At 45.1% G+C, this 20,023-nt stretch overlaps 2 protein-coding genes across 17 annotated transcripts in view; one reads left to right on the forward strand and one right to left on the reverse strand.

The window, feature by feature from the left end:
• Nucleotides 1-20,023, reverse strand: part of cacna1g (calcium channel, voltage-dependent, T type, alpha 1G subunit) — a 365,011-nt gene that overhangs the window by 213,998 nt on the left and 130,990 nt on the right. The gene's annotated exons all lie outside the window — the stretch shown is intronic.
• Nucleotides 3,925-10,786, forward strand: LOC133557907 (uncharacterized). Of its 4 annotated transcripts, none has more exons than XM_061908846.1 (6): nucleotides 4,987-5,431; nucleotides 5,517-5,582; nucleotides 5,736-5,807; nucleotides 5,866-5,916; nucleotides 5,995-6,165; nucleotides 6,409-10,786. In XM_061908846.1, exons 1-6 carry the CDS (start codon nucleotides 5,425-5,427, stop codon nucleotides 6,534-6,536), a joined length of 495 nt encoding a protein of 164 aa, XP_061764830.1. In that variant the 5' UTR covers nucleotides 4,987-5,424; the 3' UTR covers nucleotides 6,537-10,786. The 4 variants fall into 4 exon arrangements, with proteins under 4 accessions (XP_061764831.1, XP_061764830.1, XP_061764829.1 ...); XM_061908844.1 differs by having other exon boundaries at nucleotides 4,988-5,431; XM_061908847.1 differs by lacking the exon at nucleotides 6,409-10,786 and having other exon boundaries at nucleotides 3,925-5,431; nucleotides 6,042-6,402.

Below are 20,023 nucleotides of genomic sequence, written 5' to 3' on the forward strand. Positions count from 1 at the left end.
GAAGTATACATACAGCAATGTTACTATTTGGTTACATGTCCCTTGGCAAGTTTCACTGCAATAAGGTGCTTTTGGTAGCCATCCACAAGCTTCTGGTTGAATTTTTGACCACTCCCTCTTCACAAAAATTGGTGCAGTTCAGCTAAATGTGTTGGTTTTCTGACATGGACTTGTTTCTTCAGCATTGTCCATACGTTTAAGTCAGGACTTTGGGAAGGCCATTCTAAAACCTTAATTCTAGACTGATTAAGCCATTTCTTTACCACTTTTGACCAGTGTTGGGACTAATGCGTTACAAAGTAACGCTGGTATTTTTGGCGGTAATTAGTAGTTTAACACGTATTTTTTTTATATCCAAAAACTCAGTTACCGTTACTACACGATGCGTATTTTTTTATATAGTATCGGCTAGAAACTGAGAAGATGTGAGTGTTTTTTATTGGAGAACTGTGGTGTCGTCCCTCTGATTCTTCCTGTGTCACAAGGAAGAGAAGAGGGGTGCTGCGCACTGTGTGTGTGTGTGTGTGTGTGTGTGTGTGTGTGTGTTTATGAAGGGGGGGTCTGTGTTTACTAGCAAGACATAATGGCGAAGCCGAAGCCGAGTTTCTTAAGATGGAGATACTTTTCTTTTGTCGAGCACAAAGAAAAGAACATTTTAGTTAGATGTAAGTTGTGTCTTGGATCAAAGATCCTATCTACTGCCCAAAACAGCAATTCAAATCTCCTGAAAAAGCTACAAAAGCAAAATGCTTGGACAAAGCTGGTAAAGAAAGATACACTTCACCTCCACCTTCACTTAAGGATTTTAACGATGGGATTGCTAGCCAGGACAACATTGATAGAGCCATTGCAGTGTATGTACTAGAAGACATGCAGGCTATTTCTACAGTGGAGTCACACGCTTTCAGGCAGCTAATTAGCATGATAGCGGGCATTTAACGGCAAATGACACGAAAACATATTCTAAGTTCCTGGACACAGTGGACAGTGAGTACATAAAAATGGAAAGCAAGCTAAAGAAGACACTCCAAACTCTGCCTCTGCTCATCATTCATCACTGAAGGTACACACTCTGTCACTTCTCTTACATACTCTTTCATTCTAGACTTCTAGAGTGTTGGATTATCACATCACTCTAAAAGTATAGACTATAAAGTTCATAAACATAAAGAGGGATCCTAGTGGGCCAGGCCAATATTTCCTTTTCTCTAAACTAAAACTTGAGAAATGCGTAGAGTGTTCTGCTCTTCACTGAAGACAATATTTTATTTCACAATTCCTTGAGAGAGAAAAAACGCCTGGTTCGGTGTGTGTATACCAGTATGTGTGCTGTATATAGTGACATGACATATAATCAGGTCATGTGTGCCTTCCTTGGGTGAAGCCAGGTTTACAGCTATGTTGTGACATGTTGTTATTATGCGATGTGTTACTTATGTATGTTTTGTTGCAGCTATTTAAAATAGTTTTGTCAATTTGTTCTGGCCCAAAAACAATTGGTCCTTTGAAAAACATATTTGTCTTTGGGTGTTGTATGTAGACCACATTGCTTAGCAGAGTTCAGTGATACAAATGCATGCCAAGTTGAACAAACGATTGTATTATTCTCCAGTGCAATAACAGTACTGAAATGAAGGCTAATAGGGCATTAATGGGAGCCATAAAATTTAAACAGAAAGTAACTAAATAGTTACATCTCCGGGTTGGGGCGGAGAACCTGCCTCAAGTGGAGGAGTTCAAGTACCTAGGAGTCTTGTTCACGAGTGGGGGAAGAGTGGATCGTGAGATCGACAGGCGGATCGGTGCGGCGTCTTCAGTAATGCGGACGTTGTACCGATCCGTTGTGGTGAAGAAGGAGCTGAGCCGGAAGGCACAGCTCTCAATTTACCGGTCGATCTACGTTCCCATCCTCACCTATGGTCATGAGCTTTGGGTCATGACCGAAAGGATAAGATCACGGGTACAAGCGACCGAAATGAGTTTCCTCCGCCGTGTGGCGAGGCTCTCCCTTAGAGATAGGGTGACAAGCTCTGTCATCCGGGAGGAGCTCAAAGTAAAGCCAGTGCTCCTCCACATCGAGAGGAGCCAGATGAGGGGGTTCGGGCATCTGGTCAGGATGCCACCCGAACGCCTCCCGAGGGAGGTGTTCAGGGCACGTCCAACCGGTAGGAGGCCACGGGGAAGACCCAGGAAACGTTGGGAGGACTATGTCTCCCGGCTGGCCTGGGAACGCCTCTGGATCCCCCGGGAAGAGCTAGACGAAGTGGCTGGGGAGAGGGAAGTCTGGGCTTCCCTGCTTAGACTGCTGCCCCCGCGACCCGACTTCGGATAAGCGGAAAAAGATGGATGGATGGATGGATGGTAACTAAATAGTTACTTTTTACAGTAATGCATTACTTTTTGGTGTAAGTAACTGAGTTAGTAACTGAGTTACTTTGGAAATAAAGTAATGATTGACTGTAACTAGTTATTGGTTTTCAGTAACTAACCCATCCATCCATCCATCCGTTTCTACCGCTTATTACCTTTGGGGCCGCGGGGGGCGCTGGTGCCTATCTCTGGGAGAAAAACAGGCCCAGAGCATACTACTAACACCACCATGACTGACGGTAGGGGGGTGTTCCTTGGATTAAAGGCCTCGCCTTTTCTCTTCCAAACATATTGCTGGGTATTGTGGCCAAACAGCTCAATTTTTGCAGTAAATGTATACTTTTGACCTAGCAGATTTGGTCACATTTTCAGTAGATCCATAATAAATCCATAAAAGTACCAAACTTCATGAATGTTTTTTGTGACCGACACGTATGTGCTCCAATCACTATCACAAAAAACAAGAGTTGTCGAAATTATTGGACACTCAAGACAGCCATGATATTATGTTCTTTACAAGTGTATGTATACTTTTGATCGCGACTGTACGTGCAACGCTTTAATAGATGGTACGCCAGCACCAGAAGTACCATTTTTATGAGCTGAGACTTAGACTGCAGAAATCTGGCCCTGAGAATGATCATTATGTTGTTTTATATTTCTCCCAAGAGTTTCTGCCTTGCTATTGTTCACTCTTGTATAGTACACACAGCCTCGGACGTCATGCAAGAGAACAAACAATAAAACTGACATATTCTTGCAGTGGCGTGTTTCACGGTCGACGTTATACAATCATTTCTTAATTCAATGATGGCCGCTGACTTGTGAGTACTAGCAAGGGAGAGATTAATGGCTACATGTGTTACAAGAGTGTTCGCGAGACAATGCTCTTGCTTTACTAATTACCTCACTGAATGGTCGTTTCCTGCCTAAAGAGGCTGTGGGAGCATCAGGAGGTAAAGTGTGTTTGATGAGGTATGGTGTAATCTGGTTAGCGCTAATGTAATACCACCTAATCTGATGTGATATAATCCAAATGGAATGCCGCACTCAGACTGTTAATGATGCAGCACTTGGTGATTCTGTGTCGGTTTAATCAAGCGGGTGTGCTTGCTCAGGAGGAAGTAATTTTAAAGCATGAAATAAAGAGGGATACACTCACCCTGTTGATTATTGGCTGATTGGCCTGGTTGTATGGAAGTTTATAGTTACATACCCGAGTAATACAGGCAAAGGCCGGCCCTAAGTGTTTTTGTGGCCCTAAATTACATGTACAAAACCCAAAACCAGTGAAGTTGGCAAGCAGAAGGCGACGTGGGTTATAAGTAGGTTTAAAGGCCTACTGAAACCCACTACTACCCACCACACAGTCTGATAGTTTATATATCAATGATGAAATATTAACATTTCAACACATGCCAGTACAGCCTTTTTAGTTTACTAAATTACAATTTTGAATTTCCCGGGTGTTTCGTCTTCAAAACGTCGTGTAATGATGACGTGTACGCAAGACGTCACGGGTTTTTAGGAAGTATGAGAGAGAAGTTAAGTCCCTACCTTTAGTCAAAAGTGATTTATGACCCCCCATAAAACAATGATTTATGACCCTCAAGGTCAAAGGTCAATGATTTATGAGGGGTCAAGTTCAAAGGTTAATGATTTATGAGGGGGTCAAGGTTAAAGGTCAAGGTTAAAGGTCAGGTTCAAATGTCAGGTTCAAATATCAAGGTCAAGTGGGTGTGGCTTACCCGGAAGAGGGTGGAGTTAAGACCTGCGGTGGGAGTGGTTAAACCAGGAAGAGGGTGGAGTTTTAAACAGAAAGAGGGCAGAGTTAAGACCTGCGGTGGGAGTGGTTAAACCAGGAAGAGGGTGGAGTTAAGACCTGACAGGGAACAGAGGAGGGTTCAGTTTTTTTAAGAAAGCAATGTCATCTGAGCAGCATGTGACCATATATTTGATAGTTTAAATGTTTACGATCGTTTGAAACAACTTCCAGATTTCGATGTATTGATGGCTGGGAATGTTACGTGTGGAGATGTGGACACGCACGCACTTCACACACACACACACACACACACACACACACACACACACACACACACACACACACACACACACACACGAGGGGTACAAAAGGGCAGTGTAAGGCTTAGTCATTATTTGGAGCTTTATACGTTAGCGTAAAGACTTTGTTCGATTCGGTCATGATTAGTGAAACGCCTGTTTCGATTTATAAAAATAATAAAACTTACATTGACGCTCCGCAAAAAAGTCGAGTGTTTCTAAATCGTATTCAGATGCCGCCGACCGAATCTTTGCGTGAGAAATGGGATTTGGAAGCGGAGGGATCTTTTGGATTTGTATTCAGATACGAAATGGGGGATATCTGCTTATTTCAGCTAAAAGAAAGAAGAGACGGAAGCCCTTTCTCGATATTTTCATCGTTATCTATCGTGGATTGGGAAGTTTTTGGTGGACACGCACACACACGCACACACACGCACACACACACACACACACACACACACACGCACGCACGCACGCACGCACGCACGCACGCACGCACGCACGCACGCACGCACGCACGCACGCACACACGCACACACGCACACACGCACACACGCACACACACACACACACACACACACACACACACACACATTCGTACGCACTGAAACAACTTCCGTACCTCACGAAAACATATTTAAACAGATGGAAAAAACTATCGCAGAACACAGTGTCACGTAGCAACTGGTCTTTACGGTCGTTTGAAACAACAGGTCAGTTTGGGGGACAAAAGGAGGGTTCAGTTTTTACTGACTTCCCATCTGACAGTTTAAATGTTTATGACCGTTTGAATCAACAGGTCAGTTTGGGGTACAAAGGAGGGTTCAGTTTTTATGGGAGCTTGAGAATTTCGTATGAATAGAAACTGGCCACCCATTTGACCGTTTAAATGTTTACGACCGTCTGAAACAACTTCCATACCTCACGAAAACATATTTAAACAGATGGAGAACTAGAGCAGAACACAGTGTAACCGCGATTTGCAAAATGAAAGGTAATTTCTTTTTTTTTTTTTTTCATTCCTTGTAACACGTCTGTTTAATGTTACTATAATAAGTATTTATTCGAACTAAAAACAGTCGAACATCGAGTTGAAATTCACCCACCACCAAGGGATCTCCTAACAGAGTCTCCAATCCTTTTGTGTAAGTACCGATTTTTATTTTTTTTTACTGTATTCATTTCATTACCTCCGTTTTTACCACATTATTAGACAATGGTTTAACTCCGTTTAAGCATTTAAACGTTAAAAGCATTGCACGTGTACGACGATGTAATACCTTTTTTTTTTTTAACAGCCGATGACGACGAAGTGAAAGACGAAGAACTTTGTTTGATCGATCTTACAAAGTTGGAAGATGATTATCGAGGTGTGTTTAAACCTTCGAATTATTTAATATTGTGTGTATTCATTATTTTGTTTTATAGAGGATTCGCCGGAAGAGACCAACGCGATCCCTTTAACCCAATCGCAGTCTGGTGAGTCAAATAATTCTCATTTTTACAAGAAAAAAAACATGCGGTATACGATACATATATACATATATTTACTTACAGATTTTCCGTTTACATCTCTTGCTCACTGGTCTCCCTTAACGCTGGAGGGTCCGTCAACGGCCATTCCAGGCAGAGGAGAAGGCTTGATTGCGCCAAAGACTCCAGACATCGAATCCTTGCTCCGTGGGGAAATCATCGAAAACGACGGTGAATGTCCAACAGGCACCCGCTGTAAGTTTTTCTCGTTTTCTGTAAGCTTTTTAAGATTCTCAGGAGCTTTAAAGAGCTCCTCTCATTCCAATGTCTTTCGCTCAAATGAATTTCGCGCCTAAGGGGAATGGGCGGGGACTGATTCCGGAGGTGGGCGGTTGTTTCCGGCTATGCTTGCATGAGTGGAGATGACAGCGCCACATGTGGTTAAAGCCGGTATATATTAATTTTTTTTTTTTTTTTTTTTTTTTTTTTTTTCCACAGGCAACAAACGCAGGAGGAAGCGTAGATGCGCCCGCCAGCTCGACAAACATGATAGAAACAGAAGAAGGCTGAAACAGTACTATCGTATACTGGCTCGCACTCTCATGAAGATGGCAGACATGATTTGATACATACTGGTTTGTTATATCTGTTCCATTCGAATTATTTTTTCTTTTTTTTCTTTAGAGAAATATAATGGGTGTAGTTCCATCTGAATTAGATGTAGTTATTGAAGAAGATGAAGACGTTTGTAATCATCATTTAGATCCAAACAACCAGATAGAATGGGAACCAAACAATGATCCGTCTTTGCAAGATGATATTAATGTGTTAAATTCAAACACAAACACACAAGCCTCTACACAGCATCACGATGTGTTGGGAGGGGCGACACCCTCGGGGGAATGTTTGGATTTTTCGGAGGTGGTGGGGGTCATGCAGAACCAACCGTCAACGGCTGACCAATCAATTTCAAATGAGACCCAGAGGGGTGATGGGGTAAATGTCTTGAGGAGGGAAACATTCAACAATATACAACTATCCAGCGTTTTAACTTTTCCTCAAAACAACGATGTAACAGATTACGCCACATTTTACCGCGGAGTCTTGGGGAGCCTTAAAAAGCTGACACAGATGGTAACTAAGGAAGCTAGACCCGGCGATATCATTCAATTGGAGTTATCCGGTGAAAGTGCAAATCAACACACTTCATTTACATTTCGAAACGATGCCGGGGCTGTGATGAATGCTTTTCAAGATGTGTTAGATCTGTTGGTACAATCAAACGTTGAAATATTGAACGATGAAGAAATACAGGTGATGGTCCAGGTGATACATAACCCTCGAGGTGGTGTAAGAAGAAAAATCGAAACCCTTTTGGAACATGAAATCCGCAGAAAAAAAGCTCGTTATCTTTACAATCCATTAAACTCGAATAATCAACTATGTTTTGCCATTAGCCTAGCAAGTCTGTTACATCCTGAATTTACAGATAGCCAGGCTGTGGCGGAGGCTGAAAAAATACAGAGAAAAGCGGGCTTAGACGAACAGACTTCCGTCACTTTCAGTCATATTCGTGAATTTGAAAAAGTGGTACGTCGTAAAATTGTCATACTGTACAGAGAAGAGGGCCAACGACCCCTCTCACGGTTCGAGACGGATTACCCCAAATCAGAAAATCCGTTGTATCTGTATTTATCTCAGAATCATTACAGCGGTATCATTAACATTAAAGGTTTTTTGTCAAAACCGCACGTTTGTCACTACTGTTACCAAGGGTACGACAAACCCGACAGACACAAATGCGACGGCTATTGCTTGGTCTGTACACAAAACGGGTGTGTAAAAATAGAGGGGAAAACTGTGCTTTGCAGGGATTGCAACATGTGGTGTCGTTCTCCTGCATGTCTCCTCAGACACAGGGTAAAACACCGGGTTATGGAAAAACTCGTCAGCAACTGCGATCGGCGAAAGAAATGCCTTAAATGCAACCTATTTTACGATGTACCTGTGGCTACAGGTATCGCTAAACACACGTGCCCTAAGTTAAAATGTCAAATATGTAAAGAAGAGCTACCTCGCAGTGACTCAGAGACACCTGAAACACGACATCTTTGCTATATACAACCCCAACCACGTGAAGTAAACCACAATGATAATATCATATTCTATGATTTTGAGACGTTTGTCGATGACAATCACACTCACATTCCCTTTCTAGTCTGTACCAAGACGCTGCAAGGAGAAGAGTGGTGTGCTTTTGGACTGGATTGTGTTACAGTTTTCCTCAATCATTTCAGGAAACCTCGTTATCTTAAATCTACATTTATAGCCCACAATTCGAGAGGATTTGACGGTTACTTGATTCTGAGAGGCATGGTACGGCTGGGTATAGCACCCTTAATTATCATGCAGGGGAGTAAAGTTCTCTGTTTTAAAGACCCTGATTTTTTGCAAAAATACATTGACTCGCTTTCCTTCCTTACCATGCCGCTTAGCGCTATGCCAAAAGCGTTAGGACTCGGTGATTGCTGGTCCAAGGGGTATTTTCCTCACAAATTTAGTTCGGAGGAACATTTAAATTATGTCGGAAAATACCCCGCAATCAGCAATTACGGTGTAGAACGCATGACACCTGTTGAACGCACCAAGTTTGAGACGTGGTATCAAAATGAGAAAAGCGAGGTCTTTGATTTTCAAAAACAAGCGGTACACTACTGTAAAAACGACGTCAATGTTCTTCGTGAGGGTTGCATCAAATTTAGAGCCGAGTTTACGAGCGAGACGGGTGTTGACCCCTTCTCCCGTATCACCATAGCCTCGGCCTGCATGAAGGTGTTTGTGACTAATTTCCTCGAGCCGCGTTCTCTAGCCATACCTTCCCCGGATAACTACCGAGGGTTGTGTAAAAAATACTCACACACCAGCATCCAATGGTTAGAATGGGAGTCGCATCGTCGTGGTATTTTCATTCAGCATGCTTTAAACAAAGGCGAAAAACAGATGGGGGCATACTTTGTGGATGGGTTTGCTATAATCGGTGGCAAACCATTCGTCTGGGAATTTCAGGGGTGTTTTTATCACGGATGCCCGACGTGTTTCGAACCCGGTGCTGTATGCCCTTTGACAAACACACCGTTCGAGGAGTTGCACAAGGCTACCGAGAAAAAAATGAAAGCGTTAAAGCGTGACCACAAGGTCAACATCATCGTCATCAGAGAGCACGAGTGGAATGAAATGAAAAAATCAAACCCTAGGGTAATAGACTTTCTCAAAACACGCAATTACCCCGCACCTCTCATGCCTCGAGACGCTCTTTATGGAGGTAGGACAAGCGCCTTTTGCTTGAGGCACACGGCGGGTGAGAACCAGCGTGTATTGTATGAGGATGTCACCTCTCTCTACCCGTACGTCAACAGCGCATTTCCTTACCCCCTGGGTCATCCTGTCATCATCCACACGGATTTTGACGATGTTGGAAACTATTTCGGTCTGGTCAGAGCCGTTGTTCACCCTCCTCGAGGTCTCTATTTCCCTGTGCTACCCTACAGAACGGTCAAGGGTAAACTAGTGTTTACACTTTGCCGCACATGCGCAGAAAACAATAACCAGCAGGAACCCTGCGAACATGATGAGGAAGGAAGGGCATTGACGGGAGTCTGGGTCACGCTCGAATTCAACAAAGCTTTACAGTTGGGATACAGAGTCGGTAAGATTACGGAGGTGTGGCACTTTGAAGAACGGAGCGAAACCGTTTTTACGGGTTATGTTCAAACTTTCCTAAAGGGTAAGCAAGAAGCTTCAGGGTATCCCAAAGAAGCCGTCGATGCAGAAAGCAGGGAAAAGTACATTCGTGAATATCGTGAAAATCAGGGAATACAGCTGGATGCTGAAAAAATCGAACCCAACCCTGCCAAGAGACAAATGTCAAAACTCTGTTTAAACAGCCTTTGGGGAAAGTTTGCGGAGAGGTGCAATAGAACTCAGACCACCTTGGTGAGAAAAAGTGAAGTATTTTTCGACTTTGTATTTTCAGGAAAATATCAGGTTGAATATTTTTCCTTTCTCAACGAGCAAATTGCTATGGTGCAATGGCAATACAGTAAAAACAGCGTGGTGCTTCCCGGTAACACAAATAATGTATTTGTCGCTGCTTTTACCACCGCTTACGCACGTTTGAAAATGTACGGTTACCTAGAGGGGTTGCAAGAGAGAGTTCTTTACACAGACACCGATAGTTTAATCTACACGGTAAACGAGGGGGAAGTTTCTCTGGAGACGGGGTCCTATCTAGGCGATTTGACGGATGAGTTGGGAGGAGACAGCATTCACGAATTCGTCTCCGCCGGTCCAAAGAGTTATGCCTACCATACCCTGCAGGGTAAAAAAACTGTGCTGCGTGCCAAAGGAATCACTCAAACCCGCGAGTGTTGTGAGAGGGTCAACTTTGACAGCGTTAAAGATTTGGTGGAGGGCTATCTGGAGGAAGACAAAACAGGTGCGATCTACACCCCTCATCACCAAATTGTTCGTGATAAAAGGGGGTTCCTTTTAAATAACTCGTCTTTCGAAAAAAAGTTTCGAGTGGTGTATGACAAAAGACGTCTCTTTCCCGACGGGAAAACTTTACCTTTCGGGTATTAGAGAGGAAATGGAAAAAATGGAACGAGTAGACTTTGATCCCAGATTTCATACACCTTTTTCATGCCTGGTTGTAGGACCTAGTGGTTGCGGAAAGACTTTTTTTGTAAAATGTGTATTGGAAAATTGTGAACACGTCATGAATTCTATACCCGACAACATTGTGTGGATTTATACATCTTTCCAACCCATGTATGCTGAATTAAAAAAGATGAATAAAAAAATAAAATTTGTTGAAGGACTGCCTGATTCCTTTGAAGATGAAAACTTGTTTCCGGACGATCAGACCCATTTGGTGATTTTGGACGATGTTATTTTTCAAGCCTCAAATCACCCCGAAGTGGTTAAAATTTTCACGCAGTATAGACATCATAGAAATATGAGCGTTATGATGCTGACCCAGAATGTTTTTCATCAGGGAAAATTTTCACGCACCATTAGCTTAAACTGTAATTATATGATACTGTTTAAGAATCCGCGGGACAGATTGCAGATTAACGTGTTGGCACAGCAAATGTTCCCCGCACAAAAAAGTTTTTTCTTGGAAAGTTTTGCGGATGCTACTTTGGATGCTCATGGCTATTTATTGGTCGACCTGACACCTTTCTGTCCAGAACAATACAGAGTGAGGTCGGGCGTGCTTCCGCACCAGTGGCCCGTTGTCTACGTGCCAAAAACATAATGTCAATGTTGCGATCTGTGACTCAGATCTTCACATGTTTATTTTTCCATCTTTGTTTCATTCTCTTCTGACCCACTTACTTCCTGTTTAGTCCGTTACCATGGTTACACATTGATTTCACCTGCTCCTCGTTTTCTACACACCTGGTTCTCCTTGATTTCTCCCTATATAAGCTTTCCTCTTTTCTTTGTTCAGTCTCGGATCCTAATTTGCCCACGCGCAACAGTGACGACTCTCGACCTTCATCTTTGTATGTATATTCTCGCTAGCTTTTACGCTAAGCCATTTGTTTATTCCAGCTCACATGCTGAGGAAGTGTTTTTCTGTTTTTGGTTTGCTTTCTCTTTACAGCAGTGTTTTTGTTCCTAGCCTTTTATTATTTAATAAATCCATTTATAACTTACCTTGTTGTGTTCATCGCTTCGACGCATCCCCGGAAGAACCAATCCGGCATTACAATGCCACACAAGCGTCACAGTAGGATCCGAGCATCAAAATGTTTTTCCGCGTCGAAACCACGGGAGGAACCCTTCGACTTGGGTTTGTGGTTGGAGCTCGTGGCTTGGGAGCAGGAAAGACTTGACTGTGGGCCTGAAGTCCCCTCCGAAGCCGTTCGCGCTGCCCCGAAGAGGCGGGGGGTCCAGTGGAGAGGCCCCCCGCACGGCAGTAATGTTCCAGCACCACTTATTCCTCCCCATGGACACAGCAAGTTTCACCCCGTCCAGGATTCACCCGTCATTACCGGTAATCCTGCTTGTTTTTTTTCAAATCATTCCTTAAGCTGCCATGACACTTTTTCTGACACAAGCGATGACGTCAATTGGGGAACGCCCACCGGTGACGCAACACCGGCCTCTGTTGATGACATTTTTTCAGAAGATTTTTATATTGTGGACAGTAATTCTCATTCCCAACCTTTTTTGAATATCAATAACATTCATGACAAGATACAGAATTATCAGGATATTTTTTCTTATTATTCTAGTCAACCTCAGTCACCTAGTTTTTCTCCTACACCTCCTTTAAAACCTCATTCTCCGGCCAAGTCCAAGGTGTTTCCTCCCTTTTCTAAAGGAAATTCTGGACAAATTAAAGGGGAGGAGTCGGCCCGCCTCCATGCCTCCCACCACCCTCCCTTAAGGTCAGTCCCTGACCATAGGGAACGGGTCTGGGATCCCCGTCTGGAGGAAGGGGCTATGACCTATAGCTGTGCTACGGAGGTAGCACAGATACTACCCTCTAAACCACAGCCACCATGTAGACCTCCTCCACCTGTTTTTCCCCCGGCCAAATCTCAACGGCCTTGTAGACCTCCTCCACCTGTTTTTCCCCTGGCCAAGTCTCAACGGCCTTGTAGACCTCCTCCACCTGTTTTTCCCCCGGCCAAGTCTCAACGGCCTTGTAGACCTCCTCTACCTGATTTTCCCCCGGCCAAATCTCAACGGCCTTGTAGACCTCCTCCACCTGTTTTTCCCCCGGCCAAGTCTCAACGGCCTTGTAGACCTCCTCCACCGGTGTTCGGACTCGCGAGGTCATTACCTCCAGCACGTCCTCCACCACCGGTGTTCTGCACTGCTCCCAGTCTGGTTCTCACACCAGCACATGACTCTCGCCTGGTTTTCAAGCCAGAATTAGACTCCCACCTGGTTCTCACACCAGCCTCCGACCCAGAACTGGTTCTCATACCAGTTACAGACTTTAGCCTGGAGCCCACTCCAGTACCAGCTCCAGAGCTGGAGCCTACTCCAGTACCAGCTCCACGCCGCCAAGCGCCGGTACCAGCTCCACGCCGCCAAGCGCCGGTACCAGCTCCGCGCCGCCAAGCACCGCCGACGACGGGGCTGGAGCCCACACCAGCGTCGACGACGGGGCTGGAGCCCACACCAGCGTCGACGACGGGGCTGGAACCTTCACCTGTGTCGACAGGGCTGGAGCCCACTCCAGTGCCAGCTCCTCGACAAGCGCCGGTACCAGCTCCACGCCGCCAAGCACTGCCGACGAAGAAGCTGGAGCCCACACCGGCGCCGACGATGAGGCTGGAGCTCACACCAGTCACGACTCCTGCGGCTCCCAGGCCGCCTCCGACGACTCCTGCGGCTCCCAGGCCGCCTCCGACGACTCCTGCGGCTCCCAGGCCGCCTCCGACGACTCCTGCGGCTCCCAGGCCGCCTCCGACGACTCCTGCGGCTCCCAGGCCGCCTCCGACGACTCCTGCGGCTGCAGCACCCGCATCATCCTCGCCAGCTGCACTCGGGCCTGCTTTGGCTGCAGTCCCCGCACCCTCGTCTGCTGCTTCCAAGCCTGCTGGGATTTCGGTGCTGAGGCGTCGTCCACCACGTCGACCACGGGCGTGGCCTCTGCGAGGTCATCCTCCTCGCCAGACACTCCCTCCTCCATGTCGGCCACGGATGTGGCCGTGCCCGGGTCGTCCGCCTCGCCGGGCACCTCATCCTGCGAGGCGGCCACTAATGTGGCCTCTTCGAGGTCGCCCGCCAAAACTTGTTCGGCAGCAGCGTTCCACCCGCCGCCGCCACATGATGTGTCCTCGGTGGATTCGGGGACATGCGATCTGGCGACCCTCCACCGTGGCCTCCCTCCGCCCTCCCTTCGTTTGTGGACTTTCTGGTTTTGGGGAGGGGGTTCAAGTATTTGTTTTTGTTTTCTTTGAGACATCTGGAATCTGTCTTTTTGGGGGGGGGAATACTGTTGCGATCTGTGACTCAGATCTTCACATGTTTATTTTTCCATCTTTGTTTCATTCTCTTCTGACCCACTTACTTCCTGTTTAGTCCGTTACCATGGTTACACATTGATTTCACCTGCTCCTCGTTTTCTACACACCTGGTTCTCCTTGATTTCTCCCTATATAAGCTTTCCTCTTTTCTTTGTTCAGTCTCGGATCCTAATTTGCCCACGCGCAACAGTGACGACTCTCGACCTTCATCTTTGTATGTATATTCTCGCTAGCTTTTACGCTAAGCCATTTGTTTATTCCAGCTCACATGCTGAGGAAGTGTTTTTCTGTTTTTGGTTTGCTTTCTCTTTACAGCAGTGTTTTTGTTCCTAGCCTTTTATTATTTAATAAATCCATTTATAACTTACCTTGTTGTGTTCATCGCTTCGACGCATCCCCGGAAGAACCAATCCGGCATTACAATGCCACACAAGCGTCACAGTCAAAGCGTGTAAAGAGGAACGGTCCCATGTTAAAAGCTCTGTACCATGCCACACCACAAAAACGTCGAGATATTCTGAGTCACGGCTCACCAGACTTTATCCAGACGCTGTGTGAAATTGCTTTAAACATTCTGAAGGGTAATGTGCCCTTATCACCGTCTCAATTTGCTCAGCTTAAAAAACAAAAGAAAATCATCCGACTGCTGGCTGATAAAAGGACTGGACTGAAACGCAAACGCCAGACTCTGATGAAACAGTCGGGCGGTTTTCTTCTACCCTTACTGGCCACCGTCGTACCGTTTATAGGGAATCTTATCGGTGGATTGAGCGGAAAAGGTTGAAGATGAAAAAGGCTCAAAAATTGTTTCTCCTATCCCCCCAACAATTAAATCGTCTGACTCGCCCGGAGCCGACCATCAGAGACTCGGCGGAGGATGATCTAGATGTTAAAATGAGAGCCGTCTTAAACGAACCCGGAATGAATCCTCATGAAAGAATAAAAATATACGATACCCTGCTGCAGAGATATCTCGGCCTGTTGAAGCAGGGGCAACGGGAGGAGAAAAGGATGACTCTGACTTTACACAAGGATTTGCGGGGTGAACCATGGAATGACTCTGAGGATAAACCGGAGGATAAACCAGAGGATAAACCGATGGATAAACCGGAGGATAAACCTCGGAATACTGGCGGGGGGTCAAAGGATGTCACGATGATCGAAGTTCTGAAAATCCTCCCCCGACGCGACCGTAACAACGCCGAGTACATTATGAAAAAATTATCCGAGAATGATAAGGGGTGGACCTCTAAAGGAGAGTTTGTTCAAAACGGTACACCGGTGCAGGGATCTCATATGATCGATTTACTGAAACACCTGATGCAACGGTCCAAAAATCCACAGACCCGCACGCCTGAGGGTTGGAGAAAATTTTTAACAGCGTTGACGGAGCTAAATGTCCCCACATCGACCATTCATAACCCCAGAGCACGAGATCAATACAGACGTCTGAAAGCGGATGGAGAGTTTGAATCAGAATGGGTGGAAAAAGAAACATTTCTATCCCCCGAGAGGAAAAGAAGAGGTAGAAAAGTGACATTGTCCCCACATTGGTTAAACCTTGAATGAATGATGACAAAACTCTTGTTTCAATAAAATGTTTTTTTATTCATCAAACGCAGTGTGTACAGCATTTTCATTTCAACGGTTCAAAAAAGTTTCTAAACAACAGACGTCTTGTACGCCACAACGACTACTATTATTCTTATTCGTGCTAGTACAACATTGAATTTTTTTAACCAGGGTATATGCTTCAAGATCATTTTTTACTACATCATCTGTGTATAAAGACAAAACTTGTTCAAAAGACAGTCCGCAAAATCGATGGTGCAGATAATAAACGCAGTGTTGACCGCACACTGTGGACAAAGGGTGTTGAAGCTGTAGGTTGTGGTACAATATACGGTCAGAACGATTTTCCAAAAAGTTCAAGATGCTCCGAGGGTAGTAATCAAAATCGGGAGAAAATCCATAAGAATCAAAAAAAGTGGCGGTCCCATCTTCCTCCAGAGTCATCGATAACCAGTGCTCCCCCGGTCGATGTCCTTCGTGGGTGTTGACGATAAAGTAGGAGGGTGGGGTAAAGGAGCGAGTCAGTGAGGGGAGTTGGTCGGAGGCCCATACACCACAGAAAACATTCCCCAACACTCGTCGCAGAAGCTTCTCCAGTTGATGGTTATTCATCTCCGTCGTCAATAATAATCCACCAGCACTTGTCGTTTGGAATCAATTTCCAAAATAGAATCGTAACATGCGTAAACCACAAGAGTGACCGTGTTGGGTAAGGGTACTCTGAATCTCATTTCCAACCTCAAAGTGCCATTAGAAACCCGAGACAATGCGTCGCTGTCCTCTCCCGGATTGAGATTGAACACAAACAGCGAATAACCCCGTTCAAAATCTTGTCTGTTGATGCACAGAGGTAAATCTTTCATATGCCTCCCTGTAGCGGTAAACATGTTGTAAAACTCTCTGACCGAAGCCCCCTGGTTAAATTGCGGTTGGAAAGCTTTGGAGGGAATTTGTTTTCCCGCGTGACAGAGGGTGATGTATTCAGCGTTAAAATGCTGGAAATTAAAGGGTGAGAGATCTCTTCTTCCTGTGAAAGCTTCATGATTTACCATACCCAAAACAATGTATTTAGGCATCGTGCCCAAAAACAAATTTTCTTGTGTGCATACTCTGGAATTTTCAGGGATAGAGTAGGTTTTCACGCTGACCCGTGACAAAGGGTAGAGTGCGTTTCCTTTGAGTAAGGCCGAGGCGTGCCCCAATCGTACGGCCGGCGAAACGGTGACCTTTTTTGTGAAGAGAGAGGCACCCAGCACTTTCAGACGGAAAGTACCGTCCGCAGCCCCTGTGAGACAAAAGGCGTCGCTGGCACGCGTGAGTTTGATCCTCAGATCCACCGAGTTGAGAAGGAGTCTCTCGCTGAAAAGAATGTCTGCGTGGAGGGGTCCTAGTAGCTGAACCTCTTTAGATTCAGCCGTGTAACCGGCTCTGATGTTGAGTCCTTTGTTTGGTCCGTTCGCTGTTTCTATAGAGTCTATTGAGCCGCCGGTGTCTTTGTGGAATAACCCGGCTGAGAATTGACTTCTGAGTGTGGCTTCAGAATAGTTTAGTAGCGTTTCAATTATCGCCCTGTATGGGTGTGTGGCGCTGGATTGAGAAATCAGTCTTTCCCCGAGCATAATGTCGCATTGGCTGAAGATGGTGTTTAGAGGATAATTGATGAGACCCACATTGGCGTCGTTTGGGATATTTGATCCATCGGCGCGGGTAATTTTAACCCGCAGGTAAAGTAATGTGTCATTCAGATCCAAGTACTTTTCACCTTCTCCCGGGATGAAAAATTCAATAGGACCCCCGTCAGTGATGGCGGATAGCGGTAGGACTTCTGTGTAGGATTTATCATCGATAGACATCTGAGTCATAGGAGCTGAAAATAAATCCAGCTCGGCCATCGTGCATTCGGCCGAATTTTGATGTAAAAGAGCCATCTTTTTTCTTTTTTTTTTAAAATATATCGTGTGAGGGAACGACGGTCCTTCTCTTTGAAAACCTTTTACCGACTGATTTTCTTCTCCCCAGATGACGGCGTTTTTTACCACTCGTTGAGAGACGTCGTCCCGGGGGTCTCTTTCGGGGTTGTCTAGCCAGGACCATTATTCCTCCTGATCCGTCTTGTACCCCACTACCCATTTTTCCAACGGCATGACTGAATACGTCGGAAGCGATATTTTTTGCCGCTGTTTTAAGATGAGGTTTGACCAGGGCAAAACCTCTTTTCACCAGAGGTGATACAAAACGAAACAACCTGGAAAACACGGAGCCTATCCCACGCCCGTACATCACAGGTGAACCTGTGAAACCGGGGAGGGAACCCCCCACCTGGCTTTCGTAATAACCCACTAAACGTAGAGGGTCGTGCATGGGTTGACTCATTCTCATTGTTGTTGGTTTTACTTTCTAACGGGTCTAAAGTGGAGCTTCGCGATGGTCTTTCCAAAGGTGAAGTCGACGTGTTTGTTCTGATCAGATTTAATCTCCACCCTGATGTTTTCAATGTGATTTTTCGAGACGGGTAAATAGTAGGCGGGGTTAAAACACTTGGTGACAATCTCACCGTAAGCTCCCTCTACACTCACGATTCTCAAAAGAGGAGCATAAGCGTCGCCTACTATCTGAGGTCGCACCACGTCACTGTAACAGTAGAGATGGTAGAAACCGGCGTTTATATCCGCGGGATAGGGGGCCGACCCCCGGTCAAAGTTGATCCACTTTCCAGGTTTCACTCCCATGATGTAAGCCAGGGAAGGGGAAAAACGAAAATGAGTTTGACCCCCTGATTGATAGGAGATTCGCTTTTTAACATCGTCAAAGGCTATCCTCACATCGTTGTCAATTTTTTGTAAAGATTCATTCAGTTCATTTATGAATCGTGTAATGTTCTCATAACATCCCCCTCTCAATTCTTGACGGTAAACTATCCCCATTCCAGGATTGCTTTCAGGTCCCACCGGTGGAGGTCTCTTTAGCCATTCATAAAATGCTCCGTTAGAAACATTATACCATGAGCGAGGGTATGAAATCTCTGTTAAGGCCACCTCCCATGAGCCTGCTAAATCTATATGTTGACTTAAATCTATCTGGTAATGGGAACTTTTGTTTTCTTTAAATACGTTGAGGCTGGCGTTGGAGGGTAAGGTGAGGTAAAAACCCTCGTTGCAGGAATGATCCATAATGCTCGATGATCTTTAGACTGTGAGGCTCATCAAAGGCATCAGATTGTTTTATACATTTGTAAGGAGGTCAGCGTCCACCCAACTGTTGAATTTTTCGGGCCAGTTTTTCCAGTGCACTAGAACTTGTTTTTTGCCACCGACCGTACGTCGTTTTAGAATTTCCTCCACATGATAGCGCTTGTCCTCGCTCTCTTTTACTTTCTGCAACTCGGCTTCGTAAAAAGAACCCTCTATTATTTCACCGTCAAAATCTTTCAGTCTGTATGCCGGGGGAGATCGATGGAGACGTCGTGTTATTGTAAACACCTCGTCTGTAAAACTCTGTTCATATTTTTTATCAAACACTCCTCTCACTTTGGATATTCTCACCATATCTCCCGTGGCAAATTTGTATTTGCGTTTGAATGCTGTGAATGAGCCGTAGAGATTCTCAAACACTTGAGGGGTATTTTCCAAAGTCACATCCACCGGTTTCATTTTAATACTGCTGTGATATCCGTGATTGTAGCTTTTTACCAAGTCTTGTAAGACGTCTAGGTAGCGCCTGGTGTTGTTGGCTGTAAAATATCTCCACATTCTCCCTTTCAGAGTACGATTAAATCTTTCAACCACCGAAGCTTTGAGATCGCTGGCCGTAGAAAAATGTACAATATTGTGTTTCTTCATCAGAGCTTGAAAACTCTTGTTAAAAAATTCTTTTCCCGCGTCGGTTTGGAGTTTGCGAGGAATCTGACTTTCCCCCAACACCGATTGAAACGATTCAACCACCTCCACGGACGTCTTTCTCCTCAAAACCCTCACATAGGCCTTCTTGGAAAATACATCTATGACCGTTAATAAATAATTATAACCGTCGTTATATTCAGCCAAGGCTTGCATGTCACAGAGGTCGGCTTGAAACTGGGTTAAAGGTCGCGGGACAAAGACTCTGTTTCTTGGAAAATGAATGCGAACCGGTTTATGGAGTGTATAGGCGTCCTGTCCCGTTAAATATTCTTGAACTTTTTCTTTTGTGACACGTTGCCCCGTTTCATCCTGCACAGCTCGACGGAGTCGATCTACCCCTCCAAAACTACCCGGGTGTGCGGGTGTATGGTATGCTTTTTCCATAGCTTTCTCCATTGTGGAAAGACAAAGAGAAATGAACTCGTGTTGCTTGGTACACATTTCTTTTATTCATTCATGGAAACAACACAATGAATCTAAAACAGTTTGTTTTTATTCATTCATGGACACCACACAGCGAATCTAAAACAATTTTTTTCTATAAACTATAAACTATAATCAAGGTTTGATGTAAAACAGGTATACCGT

The sequence above is a fragment of the Nerophis ophidion genome, linkage group LG08 (assembly GCF_033978795.1).
Source record: "Nerophis ophidion isolate RoL-2023_Sa linkage group LG08, RoL_Noph_v1.0, whole genome shotgun sequence".
Taxonomy (NCBI): Eukaryota; Metazoa; Chordata; class Actinopteri; order Syngnathiformes; family Syngnathidae; genus Nerophis; species Nerophis ophidion.

Coding starts and splice junctions, on each gene's coding strand:
- LOC133557907 (XM_061908845.1), top strand. CDS start 6,604: ATGGGTGTAGTTCCATCTGAATTAGATGTAGTTATTGAAGAAGATGAA.